This window comes from Hemibagrus wyckioides, linkage group LG14, assembly GCF_019097595.1.
Source record: "Hemibagrus wyckioides isolate EC202008001 linkage group LG14, SWU_Hwy_1.0, whole genome shotgun sequence".
Classification (NCBI taxonomy): Eukaryota; Metazoa; Chordata; class Actinopteri; order Siluriformes; family Bagridae; genus Hemibagrus; species Hemibagrus wyckioides.
In genome coordinates this window covers 14,784,978-14,805,728 of record NC_080723.1, presented here as the reverse complement: position 1 = coordinate 14,805,728, position 20,751 = coordinate 14,784,978, and the positions used below count along the sequence as shown (strand labels likewise).

At 39.4% G+C, this 20,751-nt stretch overlaps 1 protein-coding gene across 1 annotated transcript; it reads left to right on the top strand.

Moving 5' to 3' along the window:
* The first annotated feature begins 13,233 nt into the window (after positions 1–13,233).
* Positions 13,234–20,567, top strand: smu1a (SMU1 DNA replication regulator and spliceosomal factor a). Its single transcript, XM_058408392.1, has 12 exons — positions 13,234–13,362; positions 15,430–15,640; positions 15,743–15,895; positions 16,082–16,192; positions 17,253–17,381; positions 17,528–17,647; positions 17,753–17,869; positions 18,026–18,153; positions 18,273–18,399; positions 18,547–18,714; positions 19,889–20,041; positions 20,216–20,567. Exons 1-12 carry the CDS (start codon positions 13,337–13,339, stop codon positions 20,312–20,314), a joined length of 1,542 nt encoding a protein of 513 aa, XP_058264375.1. The 5' UTR covers positions 13,234–13,336; the 3' UTR covers positions 20,315–20,567.
* The last annotated feature ends 184 nt before the right edge of the window (positions 20,568–20,751 follow it).

Here is a 20,751-nt window from a genome sequence, read left to right as displayed (position 1 = left end):
TACTGACTCTGAATAGCGTCTCTATTGCTCTGAGTGTAAGACACAAATTGGGAGATAATCGGAGAAAGAGTGGATAGCTTTAATATCTGCCGCATTGTGTCTTGGAATTCCCGTGTGTCGCTTAAATTCAGTTTGTGATCCTTCTGCAGCCTGGTGGGAAATAGAGCGACTCTGTACAGCAAAGCAAAGAGCACTGCGGCTGATAGAGTGAAGAAAAAATCAAATACTCATAGTGAGTCTCAGAAAAGTGGTGTGAAACTGTCATCAGGATATTGTCAGAGAACATTCAAAGGGACTAAATGTCTCATATCAGGGGTGTCTGTGCAATCTTCTGTCTGGTTGCAGGTTTTCATCGCAACCAAGCAGGAGCCAGAAGTGGTCGCTGATTGAAGGCCAAGATCAGCTGATTAAGCCGGAGGAAGCAGGTCTGACTCCTGCTACGTTGGAACGGCTCTTTGTAGATAAGATTGGGAAACCTTATTTCATTTGGTGTATTTCCTTAATCAATTAACACACCACATAGCTTTTATTAAATCCACTGTTTCCTACGTAATAATAATAATAATAATAATAATAAGGGAAAACAATGGGGATATTATAAAAATAAAGAAAGCTGAACATTGCAGCAGACAGATAAATATTAATGTACATTATAGTTGTAGGAAATCTCACAAACCACTCTCAGAATAATCTAAAAAAAAAAAAAAAAAAGCATTCAATATCCATCACAGTCACCGAGGACAAATCCCCCCAAACCACCAGAGGGCACCGTTATCCATTTCTTAATCTTTGAATCAATTTCCTCCTTTGATTATGCTCACCTGTTTTGTATTGGCTCATTAGTCAACCTATTTACGATACATGTTTGGTTGCTGGAGTGTTGCACATCATATGTTTATCTGTGTTTTTGATTACTGCTGGCACTGTGAATCATTTTTCCAGTTTTCTCAGTCTAGTCTAGCCCTTTGTGTTCTAGTTTGTTTCTTCTTTCCCAGTCTTTGTTTGTTCTTTTACTTATCCCACATTAAAACCTTCTGCACTTGCATCCGCCTTCGCCTCCATGTCGTGACAATATCTCATTCTTTCAAGATGTTCTAAGAATGTTTGATGTAAGGAATCATGCAGCAAGATGATGCACTGACAACCACCAGTGCTGATTATGTTTCCTATAACACCACACCATTTACAGTTACATTTGGAATAAAAGAGAATATCTATATATTTAGGCTCATTGTGCAAGAACAATGTAATTGAACTGTGACTTCCTAACTGAATGCTATTGGTATACGTTGATCAAATCCACATTCTGGTTGTGAGCATTGTAAAGAGCTGGTTTATAAATTTTCTAACATTATAGTATGTATTTCTGTGTGGTTATACAAACAGTGTAAGAAACGTTGAAATACTAGCAGTAGTTTTTTTATTAACTATAACATTTATAGCTATAGGGGTGCACAGAAACAGCAGGATATGTAACAATACCGAAAAGATTAAGAAGATTTCAAAGTGTGAGGAAAGAATAGACGTTGTGTGCAATATTTATGCGGAGCGTCTGCAAATCTTAGTTCTTGTTTTATATTATAGCAATAACAGTCATTCCCACACTTTCTCTTAAAGAAAAATGGTACTGGGAAACTGTAATCTATAACCTCCCATGTCCTGAACACAATAATATAAAGCTGTGATTTGCCTTAGAGATGGCTGGAACTACTGCTGGAACAAAAAATTAATCAATACCTTCTAGATTTGAGAAACATACCATTTAAAGACATACACTGATTCTTACAGAGCAACACATAGTATTAACAGATGGATGAACAGACAAAAAAATACATTCACCCAGCAAGAGGGTTAAGGTAGCAGAACTAGACAATAGTTTTTTCATACAAAGAGTGTTCCAATCACTTCCATGGCCACAGGTGTATAAAATCAAGCACCTAGGCATGCAGACTGTTTTTACAAACATTTGTGAAAGAATGGGTCGCTCTCAGGAGCTCAGTGAATTCCAGCGTGGAACTGTGATAGGATGCCACCTGTGCAACAAATCCAGTCGTGAAATTTCCTCGCTCCTAAATATTCCACAGTCAACTGCTGGGCTTGGCCCCTTAGTTCCAGTGAAAGGAACTCTGAATGCTTCAGCATACCAAGACATTTTGGACAATTCCATGCTCCCAACTTTGTGGGAACAGTTTGGAGCTGGCCCCTTCCTCTTCCAACATGACTGTGCACCAGTGCACAAAGCAAGGTCCATAAAGACATGGATGACAGAGTCTGGTGTGGATGAACTTGACTGGCCTGCAGAGTCCTGACCTCAACCCGATAGAACACCTTTGGGATGAATTAGAGCGGAGACTGAGAGCCAGGCCTTCTCGTCCAACATCAGTGTGTGACCTCACAAATGCGCTTCTGGAAGAATGGTCAAAAATTCCCATAAACACACTCCTAAACCTTGTGGACAGCCTTCCCAGAAGAGTTGAAGCTGTTATAGCTGCAAAGGGTGGACCGACGTCATATTGAACCCTATGGATTAGGAATGGGATGTCACTTAAGTTCATATGCGAGTCAAGGCAGGTGAGCGAATACTTTTGGCAATATAGTGTATGTAATGCTGGTATCTGGTAACATTATTTAAGCAGCAACATTATTCTAACAACACTCAGTATCATATCACATGGCTTAAGCACATTACAGGAATTTATTTTTGTAACCATACGCCATATCCTGTATAAAACCGGTGAATTTTTTTCTATATGTCCCAGTAATGTTCTCAGTTGAACATACCAGTCCTTTCCATGGTTTATTAGGGTCCAGTTCCCCCAAACTGTAGTCATTACCATCACTTACATTTACAACATCCTTTCATTTCGTGCTAGAGGGACTTGTTCGACCTGCTGTAATAAATAACTAATGAGCTACTTCAGCTTCAGCTCAAAAGATATAGCTTGTGACTATAAATCTGTAAACCTGTAAAAGGCCATTTTTATTTTGTGTACTCATCTGCTTTAAAAAGGAGGGGAAAAAATACATGGCTTAATTATTTTTGCACTTTTAATTAACTAAATAGAACCCCCAGAAAATGTCAATCAGCTTATGTGTAGGATTTATTTATTATCTACAAAATACATTTTGCAAATAAATAATGCAATAGATTTAATTAGGCTGGTGCCAAAATATATCTCGCTCAATTATAAAAAAAAAAATAATAATAATAAAAGCAGAGTACGGAACTTCTTCATGTCCTTATCGCTTAAAACTTTCACTAACATGACCTGCAGCCTGCTCTTCTCTGTCAGCTAGTGTCTATTCTCAGAAACTATGATTAATGCAATGCTTAGGCAGAAACGAAGGACGATATATATGCGCTAACCATTTACATCAGAGCAACAAATTAACTTTATACTCCCTAAAAAAGGCAATTAAGGCTACTCAGAGTTTGTGTTCAGCCAGCAGATCATCGGCATGCCCCCATCCAGAGTAGCAAATTAATGAAGTGTAAACCATGTAAGGTTCCTCTTAGGCTGCATTCAGACATTAGCCCATAAATAGTAGAGAGGAGAAAAAAGAACAACTGACAATCTTGTCCGTTTACAGTAAAAAGCAGATCTTAGATCAGTACAGCCTCTGGTTCTAGGGTTTTTCCATTTTTGGCGAACACAGTTTTAGATCAGAAATCATCTGTAATATTAAATTCACAATGTAGGAGCAGCATTATATCATTCTCTTCTATTCAACACCTCTTAATTATGTCTCTCAGGAGCGGTTGATGTAAATGTGTTAGCAGAGCTAACCTGAGCATCCTTCATAGACAAAAAAAACAAGACAATAAAAATAAGAAAGAAAAGACTTTTTTGACATCCACATCATATTCTTTTCTGTTAAAGAGTGAGAAAACATTTGTTTTTTTGTGGAACAAATGTTCAAAAGAAAAATAAGATGCAGAATGAATCTTTCTTTCTATCCAGACTTTCGATTCATGCAACCTAGCAGTGACAGTCGTGTCAGGTGACACAGATAAGACAGTAGAAGGGGGGAAAAAATGAAGGCTTTATTTGTCACATACATATGTTACAGCACAGTGAAATGATTTTCTTTGCATATACCAGCTTGTTAGGAAGTTGGGGTCAGAGCACTAGGTCAGATATGATACAGAAGAGAGAGTTACTGTGACTTTCCTATCAACAACCAAAGCCTTACTATTTAAGCCACCACTGACCTGCCAGGGTGATATGATGCTCATCTCTAAATGTTTCATTGTTGAGATACTGATTATATCATACTGATAGTGAGATATTGAATGTTTTTTCATTGTTGAGGTATTAGAATGTAGCCATCTTTGTGTACACTATGACCAGCCATGTGTCTAAATAGAAGTGTTTTCTATTCCTGTATTATGTGTACTACACATTTCATATGTTCTTTTGTCCATCATCTCATATGGCCAAGCACTTGTTTGGGGAATTACATCATGAATGCTTTGCTCCCGGATCCTGTTTTATCTCCACTCAGAGATCCAGAACATGGTTTTGAGGCTTAAAATGATTGGGATATTACATTACACAGGCTCAAATTGTATTTGATAATTGTAGACTACATCAGTATGTGGTTGAGGAACGATGCTGCATGACTCGAATGTTGTGACTGGAGCATTGTGAGAGCTGTGTAGCACTGAATGATCTGGATAAGTGAACCAGCAGAGAATCTGTGAGTGATTCATATAGCTGTAGATATACTCTGGATGCATGTATTTCACATGGTGTTGACTGAAGTTGGGAGTTTTATCCTGGTGGCAACATCCTGGTGGCTTCTAAATGGACGATCAAACGATTTAGTGCTATAATTCAGAGAATTTTGGTGCGTTCTGAAGTACTTTACAGGCATTACTTTCATTTGTTCAGAATAGGCAACTTAAGTAAAACAAAATCACACTGATTTCTTTTGCATTTGAATCCATTTTAGCTTGGATCTCACTTTTAATCCACATATTGCAAGGAATAATTCTTTAATTTAGACTGTTATGTAATTGCCAGATGATGGCCAATTACGATAATTACTCAAATAATTGCCCAGAACCCGAAAGCAAGAAAACTGCAGAGCCAGTGAGTGGGCTTTTTCTGCAGCAAATCAGTCTATAAAACACAGCAGTTTCCAAACCTACTTGATTATTTGAAGATTGTAAATCTTTTAAAAGCAATCCAAATTAATATCTCAATCACACATCCATGAATTTTTCCCCAAGGCTAGAAGAGGAATGGATAAATCCTGTGGTATTTATTTGGTACATAGAAACTGACTGATTTCTTAGTGCAGCTCTGTGACCTTTTCTGGCTGAATTTACACTGTTCCTTCAGTCATCATGGACAGCTAGACACGTTCCCAATGGCCATAAATGTCACTCAGCGTACTCAGAAGTTTCCATATTTTCAGTGCTGCACAACAATAGCAGAGGTGGTGGAGGCAGGCTGACATTTCTGCTCGCTCTCACTGTTCAGCAGTCATCCAGAGACAGAAAGAGAGGGAATGAGAGAAGAAGAAAAGAATAGAGAAATAGAAACATCTGTTAATGAGAGGGAATTGGTATGAACATGTGGGGTGAGAGAAAGAAAAGTGTGCAAAAGAAAGAAAAGGGAGCTTTATGGTTTTATGTTGGTAAATGACATGATGAAGGACAAGTGACAGTAACTGATCCCGGATCAGCACACAGCACCAACCACTGCTAATGACACTCCCAGAAATAAAAGATACTAAACTGTAGCTTTCGTGTTCTATGTAGAGGTACCCTCATGGGCAGTGTACCGTTAAAGCTTTACTTGAAACAGTAATTACAGTCCATTTCCATCCATCTATTTTCTGTAGTGTTTTATCCTACACAGGGTTGCAGGAATCCTGGAGTCTATCCCAGAGGACTCAAGGCATAATGCAGGGGACTCAGGGGGACTTACATCATGAGAAGGACACACTCACTCATTCACATACTATGGACAATTTATGTCAATTGCCTATAACTCATGTCCTTGGACTGGGGGAAACCAGAATACCCAGATGAAATTCCATAGCACTGGAAGAACATGTACACAGAGTGGAGGCTGGGACTCATACCTCAACCCTGTAAGTGTGAAGCAAACTTGCTAAGCAAACCACTAAACCAATAAGCTACCCCAGCCCATTTATGTACCTTAAATCATTTTTAAAGGTACACTATAATCCACATTTCCAGGTGAAAGCAACACATTAAATGTTCAAAAGATGTACCACCCCAGAGACACAAAAGGAAAGGTTTGGTGTTATTTTTTTCTGACAGTTCCGAGACGTCCTTATAAGACTCCTATTATGTTTGACAGTATAATTCCAATGCAATTTTATTGAAAAGGTCATTATTTTCACACATTTCATTACAAAATGTAATCACATTGTCAGACCAAAGAACTAGTGCCTTCTAGTGGTAGATCTCTTTAGGAGCCTGTATACTTGCAGGTGCAATGATGGCATTCATCATCACATTGGAACCGGATCTTGTTATATCCCATTAAACTACAATTACACTCATAATAATTTGCATGTGAAGGTTTGGATCCTGTTTGAGTGTGCATGAATCACACAACTTTACCCTACTACTACTGTAATCTGAATGTTTTAGTGCTAACTACAGGGTAGTATACATAACAGATCTCTTATTAAACCAGAACATTGAAATATCACCTCATGAAGCAGATTCTGCTCAACGGCACTCAAGCCCAAATTTATGTTCTGAAACCAGAGCCACAGATCCCAGATCAGTGAAAAGTGGTTCATGCTCTGAAATCATGTTGCATCAACTCTGTTCGTGAATGCTGATTGGTCTTTGTGCTGTGTTTACCCTTAGAAGCAGGTGGCCGTCTCAAGTGGGACTAATGCGCCATGGATTTGGGTATGATCTCTCTGTTTTGGCCACGAGGAAGTTGCAGGGAATCAATAGGCTCTTTGTGAGGGAGGAAAGTCTGCCTCATATGCATAATCAAACCAGTAAACTGGCCAAGTGAAAGGCTGTTAAGAGGCCCGCCTGCTTCCCTGAGCTGCCATAATACCAATAAAATTGGCAAACTCTTATTTCTTTATATATGCAACTAAAAGACGGCTGGAAGCAAAAACACAAACTTTAATGCTTACCCAAAGTCTTTATAAGTAAACAATACTAAACTAACCTGAGTATGTTATTTGACCTCAATGTTTTAATCTTAACTGATAGTAATGTCTAAATTTATCATGTGTTTATGAAAGCCCTTTGAAATTATTGCACAGTGCACATACATTATTTCCAATGGTAAGGCAGTGTAAGCCAACAAAGATGGTCTATGGGGAATTTTGTGTGCGTTCTAGGAGAGTCTAGCATCTACTGATGCGTTGTTCACAAACGAGTCGGCTTTTTGGGTCTTGAATGTTGAGAGCAGACTTGTTTATGCGACCCTTTTTTCCCCCTTTTCTATTACTCTTGCTGTGTAATGTAATCAAAGTGCTCCAGTTGACATGCCGCTGTGTGTGTGTGTGTGTGTGAGAGGCAGCATGACAGAGAGGATCTACTGAACTGCTGCATGCTGAAGATGTACTGTCTGTAGTCATTGTAGAAGAGGAGATCAATTATCAGGATAAATGGAAATAGAACGTCTTAATGAAGCACATATGCAGCAGGCACAACAACATAAATGCAGGAATGCTCACTGTGTCTGTCATTACACATTCATGGTAGCTTTCTGAATTTACAGTTGGTAAACAATGTAAGGTTATGTTATTTTAGTAATTAGCTGGATCATATAGATGGTACAGTTTCACTGATAACAGCTTACATGGTAACGGAACCCGAATAATAAACATACATAATAACTAAACATGTCCTTATTAAACAAATGAGGAAAAACACATAAATGTTAAAACTGTGACATTTTCTGGAAAGTGACATGTCCTTCTGGGATTTTGTAATTTTCTGATCGCAGAAAACATCAAATCAATCGCTGTGATATTCAAAGGTGCTTGGTATTTTTCTAAATTACAGCCAAAGCCCTCTTCAATTCATGTGCGTCGAACATGAGTACAGCTATTATAGAAAGTAATTAGATGTGTCTTCACTAGTAGGAGTTAAAAAGAAGAATCAGGTGAAGAATCAAAAAAGTGTTTTTGGCCAAAAAAAATCCCTGAGAAATCCTGGAGGGACTGTGTACCTGTCAGAGCTGAGGTTATTTATTTAGGTCTTCTGCCTCAGGAATGTCTTCAGGATGAAGAATTATATTTTGTGGTTTCTTGGTATCAAGCTGTCATTTGGAGGGAAACTGAGAGAACAATTTTTATAGCTGTTATAACATGAGAAAGTACATTTCATTGAGGTTCCACATCGTTAAATGTAATTCCAAATGGATAAAATATGGTACGCATTGTGTCATTCTGTAATATATTACCAAAAGTGCATTGTAATTGGTGATGAATGTGATGTTATAGGAAAAATCACCATCTTCTTGATTACGTTCCTATAACAGCATGTCCCATCATTTTGTATACTTTAATCTGTCTCATTCTTAAGTGTCCTTTGTCAGTATGTACAATGAAAGCAATATGATATGATGCAGTCTAGCATTGCTGGTTTAGAGAATAAGCATCATGCACGGTATATTTTACAAATTCTAAATCAAAAAGAATAGCCTTTGCTTCAATGACACCTTGTATCAATGCTTGTGTGGCTCTATATAAATCCAATGAAAAAAATGCCAAAATTCAGAGGTTTTGAAAGCTTTACCTTGGGATAAAAAACTTTCCTGGACACAAGAGCACCAGCACTTGTAATAAAACTGTAATAAAACTGTCAGTTTCGCTTTCTATCTCCCATATGAACTGTGCTAAGGTCAGACTGTGGTCATATTTACAGCTCTTAGTCTCTGTATTCATTAAAGCGTTGACTTCCACGTGCAATTCCATTTTCCTGCTTGGTCTCGTAAAGATTTGAGACGCAGCTGGCATGCAACATGAATCACTTCTCTGTCGTTTGATGTGTTAATAGAGTTTGGCGTCCAAACAAAGAAGCGTTCTAAAGCTCTGTGTCTTTTTGACATGTCAGACAACCTAGTTTTCAGCGACGCGAAGCGGAGTTACATAAATATATAAATATAAATATAAAACACACAAATTACATAAAGATCTGTCAGCGAGTCACTGCTACCAACACCACCTCGTTCAGCTAACAAAGTGTTGTTTTGAAGGCTAACATGGCAGATATGACTTAGCCAGAGCGTAACTAATGCTTTAAGTAGGACCTGTTTAAACGACTACTCATCTGTGATGGAACATTCTCCTTGATTTCAAATTACACCTCACTCGAACATAATTTGTTCAGGGGCTTGAAAAGATACACTATCCTTGAGAAATTGCATGTTATACCCTACTGACACTGTGCTATTTACAGAATTCTGTGTATGGATGCAAATGTCACAGATGTCACTGTGGCTGAATTCTGGAAAACAGCCAAAGGAGAAAAAAAATCAGACTCAAAATTGTCATTTTTATGCCAATAAGATATTTGAAATTTCTATTTTTGGGTGGCGCAGTGGAAAGGGTTGATAATTCACAGCTCTCCAGTTTAATCCTGAGCTTGAGTTTTTGTGTGACATTTCTCTGCATGTTCTTCCCTCACGGTTTCCTCATGGAAACCCATTCCACCTTACTCCAGGTTCCTTCCACCTCCAAAAAAAAAACATGGCAGGAAGTAGATTGCCTTCACTTAATTGCCTCTAGATGTGAATGTGTGCACACGGTGGCCTGAAATGGACTGGTGGAATCACATCCAGGGTATATACCAGGCTCACACCCAGTGTTCCCAGTACATATTCCAGATCCATCATGACCTTGACCAGGATAAAGCAGTCGGATCAAATAGAGATGATAAATCTGAGACTATTAGTGAAAATTCACCCTTTTTTTTGCATTCTTTTTTCAATTTAACCCAAAGTCTACATTACAAATGATATTTTCAGCATCAATAGTAAAAAATATATATATAATCTTGGAAATATTTACATGAATTTCATATTTTCTTAGTATTTGGGATTTGCTTTTTCCCCTTATTGTGTAACTAGATGATCTTTGTTAGAACGCATCCATCACAGTGTTATCTGAAAACTTGCTTCAATTAAACAGATTAAACTCATAGTAAATCTGACCTGTGATTAGGTAAAATGTTGAGAGAGAGAGAGAGAGAGAGAGAGAGAGAGGGAGATTGTAACTATATCATACCATATTACATGGATTTTTATTTTTATTTAGGCTCCTTTCTGACTTAACCGGAGAGGTGCTCAGTGTTGACCTGAAGGATGTGAGTTCAAATCCCACCACCTCAATGCTGCCACTACAGCGCCCTTAACCCCTCAACTGCTCGGTTGTATAAATGAGGTAAATGTTTGTTGTTTTGGATAAGGGAATCTACCAAATGGCATAAATAACTAGTGTAAGAGCCAATTTAACAAACAGCAGGAAAATCTTTAGACTGGAAATCTATATATAGATTTAAAGATCTGCCTAACACTTAGCTAGCTAAGTATGCTATTCTCATGACCGGATCAAGAGTTTTAGATAGTATTGTGCCATAGTGAAATGAACATAAGCCTAATCAGTTCAGTTGAGTTTGTGATCAGATACCAGCTGTCACAATCAGTGCTTACACAATCTGTACAGATGATGGAGTACAACGTTTTAAAACGTTCAAATTGCCAGCCATTTAGTCAACAGTGCAGAAGTGATTGAATTAATCAGTCAAATTTTCTCACTGAGGTTTGTGTGAACAGAGATCAGAGACGTGAAGAGACGGAAACGTTCAGGAACGTAAAGAGAAGAAGACGAGGCTCTTGATTATATGCCATGAGAGAATTTTAGCTCAGGTGATGAGACAGAGACTGAAGTTGATGGTGTTTGTAATCAAAGTGAAATCTCATTTCATATTGTAGCCTTCTAAGCCATTAAAAGTTTTTCTATGAGTAGATTATTTTTACTTGCAACAAGAAAAGGATGATTACATTGAGGAAAACCTGCAGTTTCCATAAATATATCAAAGAAAATGACAAAAAAAAAATATTCCCAGGCTGATCCATTATCATAAACCCAGATTATGATAATTAAGACAACATTCAATTTTTTTTAATATCATTTCCTCATGTGCATGTTTCTAAGTTGCCATATCATCACTGGATTCATCACAAGTTGGCCTCAAAAGGTAATGCAGCATTAAAGCACTGGCATTAAAAACTCATTGTGGCTGCAGATTTTCTCTCAGGGATCCACACCTGATTCCTTCTCTTATTAGTTTGCTTTAATCAGCTTCTATTTGGGGCTACACTGGCTCCTATAATAAGAATAAGAAGATCCTTGCTGCAGTATAAGGAAAGAATTAAACCTGAAAGAAAACCCATGATAACCTCCCAAACCATAGTAAATTAAACAATACACTACTGATTTGCAGATCTGGGTAGGGCAGATGTAGGATGAGATTTGGGACATACCCTGTCCTCTTTTTGCATGTAAAATTAAAGGTTTTCCATCTCCTAATAGATCGCCCTCTACTGGACAGATCAGTGAAGTGCAGTGAGTTTACCTCAGACAGCAATGGACTAAACAGACGACTCAGCCAAAAAAAGAGATGATTGTATAATAGCCAACTGGAGCTCTTAGACAGGCAGACAATACTGGTAATACAGCCATTGTGGGATTTTCAAGTGTGCATAATCATCACAGGCTGAGTGTTGGCTGTGGTTAGAGAACAGTGAGTCCTCTAGCAGTGAGCACTCATATAACAGGTGCATCCCTTCCACCCCACCTCTCTCCACCATAAATTAACCTCCATTTTCATATAATGAAACAAATTGGAGATGAACTGATTTTGGGGGGGGTTTTTCCCCCAGTTTATTAAATCGTGTTATCTTGCCCTCGGTGTAACATAGATCCAATGAATAAATTTATACTGGCAGAGAAATGCAAACATTTGGGATAATGCTTTGTGGAATTAGAATCTGAACAGGTTTACTAACTGCTGTATTGAGCTCAATAACATCGATTTCATTTCAGCTTTTGGGAGTCATGCCATTTGATCTAAACACTGAAACACAAAATATACACAAGTCACATTAGTCCTTAGTTACAAAAATGTTCACTGGCTTTTTTAAGTCATCCTGAACTTTTTACATCATGTGTGTTAAATGCTTTTTATAGTGCATTTGCTTAAGATTGCTCAAGGGCCCACCACTGATAATTGACGTTGTGTAATTCTATGTATGCCTCCAATTTTATTCAGATTAGAAAAAGGATGGTCTTCAAAACATTGTCAGTTTCGGGATTCACTTTGGGCTTAGTGGGTTAGCATATTTGCCTTGCACCTCCAGGGTTGCGGGGTTCAATTTCTGCTTCTGCCTTGTGTGCATAGACTTTGCAAGTTGTTTTTGTGATACAGGTCTCTTCCCCCAGTCCAAAGACATGCATTGCGGGCTGATTGGCATCTCTAAATTGTCCATGGAGTGTGTTCAGTTGTGCCTTGCAATGGGACTCCTTTTTTGTTTTGATATAAATAAGTCTGTTAAGCATTCTGTCAACAATAGTGATGAATAAGGCACGAACACAAGGCCAGTTTTGGTTGTAAGGTTGTGTGATTTACACCGATCAGGCACAACATTATGAGCAGTGAGAGGTGAAGTGAATAACACTGATGATCTCATGGCACCTGTTAGTGGGTGGGATATATATTAGGCAGCAAGTGAACATTTTGTCTTCAAAGTTGATGTGTTAGAAGCAGGAAAAATGGGCAAGAGTAAGGATTTGAGCGAGTTTGACAAGGGCCAAATTGTAATGGCTAGATGACTGGATCAGAGCATCTCCAAAACTGCCGCTCTTGTGGGGTGTTCCCAGTCTGCAGTGGTCAGTATCTATCTGTCTAACTAAATGGTCCAAGGAAGGAACAGTGGCGAATCGGCCAAGACTCACTGATGCACTTGGGGATTGAAGGCTGGCCCGTGTGATCCGATCCAACAGATGAGCTACTGTTTTGCTGAAGAAGTTAATGCTGGTTCTGATAGAAAGGTGTCAGAATACACAGTGCATGACAGGTCAGGGCTGTTTGGCAGCAAAAGGAGGACCAACACAATATTACACAGGTGGTCATAATGTAATGCTTGGTCGGTGTAAGTCTGAATGTTGCGTATCAGTTGGTGTAATGGTTTGGTGTTAACACTAGTTGGCGGTAAATGGTGTTTGCAGGCGGAAGATCAAACCCAGGGAGGAAGAAACATTGTGCTTCCGGTGTTGATTGCGCGTCGTGTCCTGCAGATTTTCACTATAAACAATGTCTATTGAAATCGAGTCAGCAGAGTAAGTAAATAAATGTGTGAATTCTCCATTTGCACGGTGTGCTTTTGTGTTGTCTGCACGAAGAACTAAATTAAAGAGGTTAAAGCGCTCTCCTGGAGCCGATCAGGCCTGAGCGTGGGACGTTAGCTTTGTAGCATTAGCATAGTCAGTTTACTAGCATGGCTAATAATGAATGGGTTGTTTTGTGTTCCGTGTGCATGGGGCAGTAGGCACGTGTTTACGGAATGCAGTTTTAATCGTTAAATTTGAGTTAATTGTAAAATTGCTGTATTAATGCGTGTCGCCGTCCTGGACCGGTGTGTAATTGTGATCTGGTGGCTAGTGAGCTGGCTAACTCAGCAGAGGCATTAGCCTGTTAGCTTCAGTAGCTGCTGTGAAGGCGACGTGTATGAATCGTTGTGAATGGAGAGAAAAACAGAAATAGTGTCCACAGCAGCAGCAGCTACGTGTTTAACCTTCTTAATTTTGTTACTGCACTGTCGTGTTGTTGTTTCATTAAACTTGTAATGGTTTGTAACGGCATTGGAATTATTTGTTTGATATGGGAGTTCTCTGCACTCTCCGGTTAATTTACAGCTTTAAATTCAAGAAACGTTGATTTGTGTAGATCAGGATTGTCTGTATACAACAATTAGATACTCTATATGTTGGCAAAAGTTTTGGGACATCCCTCCAAATCATTGAATACAGGGGTTGGGCTTGGCCCCATAGTTCCAGTGAAAGGAACTCTTAATGCTTCAGCATACCAAGACATTTTGGACAATGTGGGAACAGTTTGGGGATGACCCCATCCTGTTCCAACATGACTGCACACCAGTGCACAAAGCAAGGTCCATAAAGACATGGATGAGTGAGTTTGGTGTGGAGGAACTTGTTTGGCCTGCACAGAGTCCTGACCTCAACCTGATAGAACACCTTTAGGATGAATTAGAGCGAAGAATGCGAGCCAGGTCGTCTTGTCCAACATCAGTGCCTGACTTCACAAATGCACTTCTAGTGGAATGGTCAAAAATTCCCATAAACGCACTCCTAACTCTTGTGGAAAGCCTTCCCAGAAGAGTTGAAGCTGTTATAGCTCCAAAGGGCGGGCCGACTCCATATTACATTCATGTGCATGTAAAGGCAGAAATCCCAGTTTTGGTCTGGCTCACAGTCTCCGCTCTAATGCATCCCAAAGATGTTCTGTTGGGTTGAGGTCAGGTCTGTGTGCAGGCCAGTCAATGATTTGGAGGGGTGTCCCTAAACTTTTGGCAATATAATGTAAACCTGTATAACAGATCTATCAGGTGGGTGAATCAGATTGTGTTAAGGATTGTATTAACTTGCTATATAATATTCACTCTAGAAACCGGTTGTAAATCTGTTAATGTATGTTTTACCACAGCACTGTTGAAGATCTTGATTTATTTTCTCTGACAGCTGCAGGGTTTACATCAGAGCCTTCTGTCTAATATCTTGTAGTATCAGTAGTAACAACTCAATCACAGGGACTTATCAGATGGACGCAGGTTTTCTCTTCTGATGTAAGAGTCAGTTACTAGAGTTAGTGTTCTACTAAAGTCTTTGACCACATGCATGTTCTTTTTTTTATTACAATTCCTGTCATGTTATAGGAAAGTAATCAATCTTGGATTGATTACCCCCCTACTGCCCCCCCACCCCCGGACAAAACTTCTCCTCTTTCACATATTGTTTATTAACCTCCTGACTGTTCCATGGACCATTTACTCTTTCGTTCTGTGGTGGTTACTGACAACCCCACCCAAAAATACCCAAAATGTACACCCCACCCAAAATATACAGATTATTGACATTTAAATGAATGAAGAGAAAAACAGAATGTATACCACTGTTATGAACTGTTACCACAAACACCTGTGATGTTTTTAAATTAGATTTCAGTATTAGTGTTATTGGGTCTAATACTGGTTACAAACCTAAGGAATGGTGTAAGTATTTTTTATCAATCCAATGGCAAGCATGAGACAACAAGACCCAAAAAGGTTAAAGCAATCACTGTGTCTCTGAAGTCTTATTCTAAGTTTGTGATTGTTTTTTTTCCTGCAGCGTGATTCGTCTGATCATGCAGTACTTAAAGGAAAATAACCTGCACCGCACTCTGGCGACGCTGCAGGAAGAAACCACCGTGTCCCTTAATACTGTAGACAGTATAGAGAGTTTTGTGGCTGATATAAACAGCGGTCACTGGGACACAGTGCTACAGGCTATCCAGTCCCTCAAACTCCCAGACAAGACACTGATCGATCTCTATGAACAGGTGAGATTTGCTAATAGAGGAAATTAGTGCTTCTGTTTACAACACTTGTATCTAGCTTGACAAATGGTTGTGCTGGTAAATTAACGTGTGGTGCTGTGGCAGGTTGTGCTGGAGCTGATTGAGCTGAGAGAGCTTGGAGCTGCCAGGTCTTTGCTGAGACAGACCGACCCCATGATCATGCTGAAACAGACTCAGCCTGAGCGCTACATTCACCTGGAGAACCTGCTCGCCCGCTCCTACTTCGACCCCAGAGAGGTGGGTTCTGACACTGAGAGGAAGCTTTTATGCTCTGTAGTGAACACAGTCGCACCGAGACATCACCTTCTCCTGTACAGCAGTTCAGAGTTTAGTCACAGTACAGATGGATAAATTGCTGCTGTCAGACTGCTTTCATATTTGCCTTTGACATGACAGTAAATAAAAGTGCTTGTGTGTTTGTAGGCATACCCTGATGGCAGCAGTAAGGAAAAGCGCCGTGCGGCTATCGCTCAGGCTCTGGCGGGGGAGGTCAGCGTGGTGCCACCGTCTCGTCTCATGGCCTTGCTTGGACAGGTGAGGAACAAACCACATTCATTGCCTTACTGATAGACTACAACTGATATAAGCAACTTAAAATTCTTTGTATTTAAGAATACAAGTGTAGCTGAACAGGTCTTTTATTTGTTACTACACACTAGGGCTGTCCGATTCCTTTAATTGCTTTTAAGTTTTAACAACTTCTAAACTAATTAGATTATGAATATATTTGTATAATAAAGAGCCTATGAGGTTATACTTGCACAGACAGACAAATATGTTAGCAGTAGTCAGTCCCTCCTAGAGCTTGTGCCTTTAGAAATGACCACAAAGGCAATTAAACTCTATGATATTCTTAGGAAATTTTTTCACAGATTTGGGCCAATCATCACAACACACATGCAGCCAAATTCCTCTTCAATTCATATGAGTTGAACATGAGTACCGCTATTATATACAGCAACTACACGTGTCTTCACTGGTAGGAGTTTAAAAGAATAACCATGCGCTTGCAATTTGGAAAATTTATGTAAATTATCCAACAAAAATACCTCACAAAAACTGCACAAGTTGCATCACAAATTTTGAAAAACTCTGCTGCAAAATGAAGCATTTTTGGTCACAGTAATCACAGAAAACTCCCAGAGGGATTGAGTAATGTAGAGCCACAATATATCCACCTCACATAAAAGCACTAAGCTGAGAACTGACCTGAATGATAAAAAAGCATCACGTTATTCAGAGACTCATATTTATTTTGCTAGTGGTGGAAAATAAATAGTGGAAGATGTTGTGGTCTAAAGACTTCTACTTGTTTTTCACTGTAATTGTAAGATGGCTAGCGTGAATGTCTTCCATCGTTTGGAGCATCATCCTCAGAAATGAACAAGAACACATGCTGGATTACCATAAAATAAGCAACAAACAAGCTAGTAATGTGTCTTAAGTTGAATACATGAGCACCATTAATAAGTACTAACGCTAATCTTTACCTCTTATAGTTTGTTTGAATTTGAACAACCTCTCCTTTAGCCCCTCCTCTTTATTTTTTAAAGTATGGTTTAACTTTAGTAATATTCCCCCATCTCTTATTCAGTCTCTGAAGTGGCAGCAGCATCAGGGTCTCCTGCCTCCTGGTATGACCATCGACTTGTTCAGAGGCAAAGCTGCGGTCAAGGATGTTGAGGAGGAGCGATTCCCTACTCAGCTGAGCAGGCACATCAAGGTATTGTCCAAAATACTGAAAGCAATAAGCTCACTGGAAACGGATCTCATTGTACTAACAGTTAAAATGTTCTTTCAGTTGGTGACAAAAAGTTCTAACTGTGTAATTGCTGGGATTGTTTGATCGTGTTGTATGTGCTTGTGTAGTTTGGACAGAAGTCCCACGTGGAGTGCGCCCGCTTCTCTCCTGATGGTCAGTATCTGGTCACTGGTTCTGTCGACGGCTTCATTGAGGTGTGGAATTTTACAACAGGCAAGATCAGAAAGGTACACACACACTTCTCTCATGCTTCAGGTTCTCACACAGAGATTTTGTTCTAGCTGCATGTATTCATGTTTTACTAACACTGACCTAACATGTGTGTTATACAGGATCTAAAGTACCAAGCGCAGGACAACTTCATGATGATGGACGACGCCGTGCTGTGCATGTGTTTCAGCAGAGACACTGAGATGCTGGCTACAGGAGCACAGGATGGCAAAATAAAGGTCAGTTTAAACAGTGTTAAATTCTGTGCTGCACATGTTCTCATGATCGTATTTAGAGAGACACTGAAAAGGTTCCTGTGACAAATATTTAACGGGCGACATAACAAAGATGGACAGTTTCGTTTAACACATTTGGGTTTTGTCCTGTGTTTGTAGGTCTGGAAGATCCAGAGTGGACAGTGTTTACGGCGATATGAACGCGCTCACAGTAAGGGTGTGACGTGTCTGAGCTTCTGTAAGGACAGCAGTCAGCTCCTCTCAGCCTCGTTTGACCAGACCATCAGGTGAGTCCGTTTTAGAAGGTTTTTGTTTTTATTGTCGAAGACGCATGTATTGCCTTATCACAATCCTGAAAGTAAAAGGTAAAATTTGTTGAAGGAAGGTGTTTTGTGTGTGCGCGCAGAGTTCATGGTCTAAAGTCAGGCAAGTGTCTGAAGGAGTTCCGAGGCCATTCTTCATTTGTCAACGAAGCCGCATTCACTCCGGACGGCCACCACGTCGTCAGTGCCTCTTCCGACGGAACTGTGAAGGTGCGTATTCTCTCAAATCCTTTAAATCCTCTCTCCCACCCTCAGTGATCTACAGTAGTATACAGTCACTGAACTAGACGTGAACTGGAAATTTTGCAAGGACATTAATATAACGTAGAATATTTATTATCCTTTTCGCTTGGTCAGATCTGGAATGTGAAGACTACAGAGTGCACAAGCACATTCAAGTCTCTTGGCACCTCAGCTGGCACAGACATCACTGTGAACAACGTCATCCTGCTTCCCAAGAACCCTGAGCATTTTGTGGTGTGCAATCGGTCCAACACCGTGGTCATTATGAACATGCAGGGGCAGGTAAGACATATTCCATTACAGCTAAACCAGAAGGCCACTTCCTGCGAGGTTTCCATCACAGTTATTAGTACACTGATATTAATGGCATATGGGTTTGGAAGTAAGGGCACAGGGGGTAGGGTATGGAGAGACCTGAGCTGTGATCATCCTTTATTTCAATCATTTTCGGGTGCAATTCTCAGCCATTTCATTGTTATTAACTAAAATGAAACAAAATCAAACGCACCATAACACATGCTACAGTTATGGCTACTTCTCTGATACAACACAGCTCCATAAATATATAAAATAATCTGCAGACCTGTAGTTTCCCCAGCTGTGATGCAGGACTGTCTCTCATTGGTATATAAAAATAGTAAGCATGTAAATAGGCTGCCAAAAAAAACTACACGCCTCGCTCATGATGCGTTCATACTCTATAGCTGTGTCCAGATATCTCTACTACTCCACTGTACAGTAGGAGAAAAGAAGCATAATGAAGGAGTCATATGTCCAGATTCTCAGTATTCATAAAACAGTGACTGAGAAATAACCATATGACTTGCTGATTCCGCCGAGAATCCTGTTTTCCGGAGCCAGTGCACACTGTGCTATCCCATAAGGCAATGGGACTGACACAGAAGAGCTTTCAGAATAATAAATAGTGCATGCTGACTGTTTTTAAGTGAAATGCTATAGATATTAAATGCTGGTCATCATGGTTAAACCATACATGTTTAACATCACCCAAGTAAATTGTTAAAAAAACAATTGTTTTATTTATTTGTTTATTTAACAAAAAAAGCTTTTGCCTTTAACCTGACATCGTAGGTCACATGATGATGCCATTATGATGGCTGTAGTTCGTACTACACACACATACTGATCAGAATGTACTGTTTCAGTGGTTGAGCTGTAGGTACTGAATCAAATGCTGTAAGTACCGTCACGGTACATGACTTTGGATGCAGCTTATGAATCTCCTGATGCTCACACCCTTCTACTACCCTACCTATTGAAATTTATTTTCAGGAAATCGTATCATTTGTGTTTAATAATTTTAATGTAGTTGTAGTTTACCAACATGGTGCCAAGTATTGTGGTGCATTTTAAACGTCTTGGGGCGTTACATGTACTGTTATTTTTTTGCTGAGCGAGGTAATTCTTAACTTCTTGAAACGCTTATGCACTGCAGATTGTGAGGAGCTTCAGCTCTGGTAAGCGAGAAGGGGGAGATTTCGTCTGTTGTACACTTTCCCCCAGAGGAGAGTGGATCTACTGCGTGGGAGAGGACTTTGTGCTTTACTGCTTCAGCACAGTCACCGGCAAACTGGAGAGAACCCTGACTGTAAGTCTCCGTTTACACTCATCATGTGTTTAAACACTGACATGTACAAGTCATAATGGGTTAGAATTTACATCATTTTGGGGTTTTTTTTTTTTTTTTTTTACTCATAATGGTGTTGTAGCTGGTGAGGGAAACAGAATTATTTAACCTAACCTAACCTGGGATTTCTGTCAGGTCCATGAGAAGGATGTGATTGGTATCTGTCACCACCCTCATCAGAACCTGATCGCCACATACAGTGAAGATGGCCTGCTCAAGCTCTGGAAACCTTAAGCACCAGACTGGACCAATAGTTTACTCGGATATGGACTGTGCTTACAATCGATATTTTTTTTGTATATATTATTTTTTTGTTATGTTTTCTTAGTGCAGGTTTTCATATGCATGTTGAAGAGAACAGAACAATTCCCTTCAGAAGTTCCTGTCAGTCTTGTGTTTATCTTGTTGTGTAACAGTAGATAACTTCTTATTCTTCTTGCTTTTTACATGAATGATTTTCAACTCCAATTAAACAATTTGACCACAATTCGCTTTCCTCCTTTTCTTTACACCAGATGTACAACTCTATACATTTTCTATTAAAAAACTCCATGTATGACTATAACTCAGTGTTGAAGCAAAACATCCAAATGAAGAATATAAGAATATATTCTGTACAGTGTACAATTCATCACTGGTCTGTGATTTCTTGAACAAAAGAAGAGAAAAGG

What these genes read in the sequence shown, in the direction of transcription:
- smu1a (XM_058408392.1), top strand. Translation starts at nt 13,337, where the DNA reads ATGTCTATTGAAATCGAGTCAGCAGA. An exon ending in ATTGAAATCGAGTCAGCAGA is followed by an intron (nt 13,363 to 15,429) that starts GTAAGTAAATAA and finishes TTTTTCCTGCAG; the next exon opens with CGTGATTCGTCTGATCATGC. An exon ending in TGATCGATCTCTATGAACAG is followed by an intron (nt 15,641 to 15,742) that starts GTGAGATTTGCT and finishes GTGCTGTGGCAG; the next exon opens with GTTGTGCTGGAGCTGATTGA.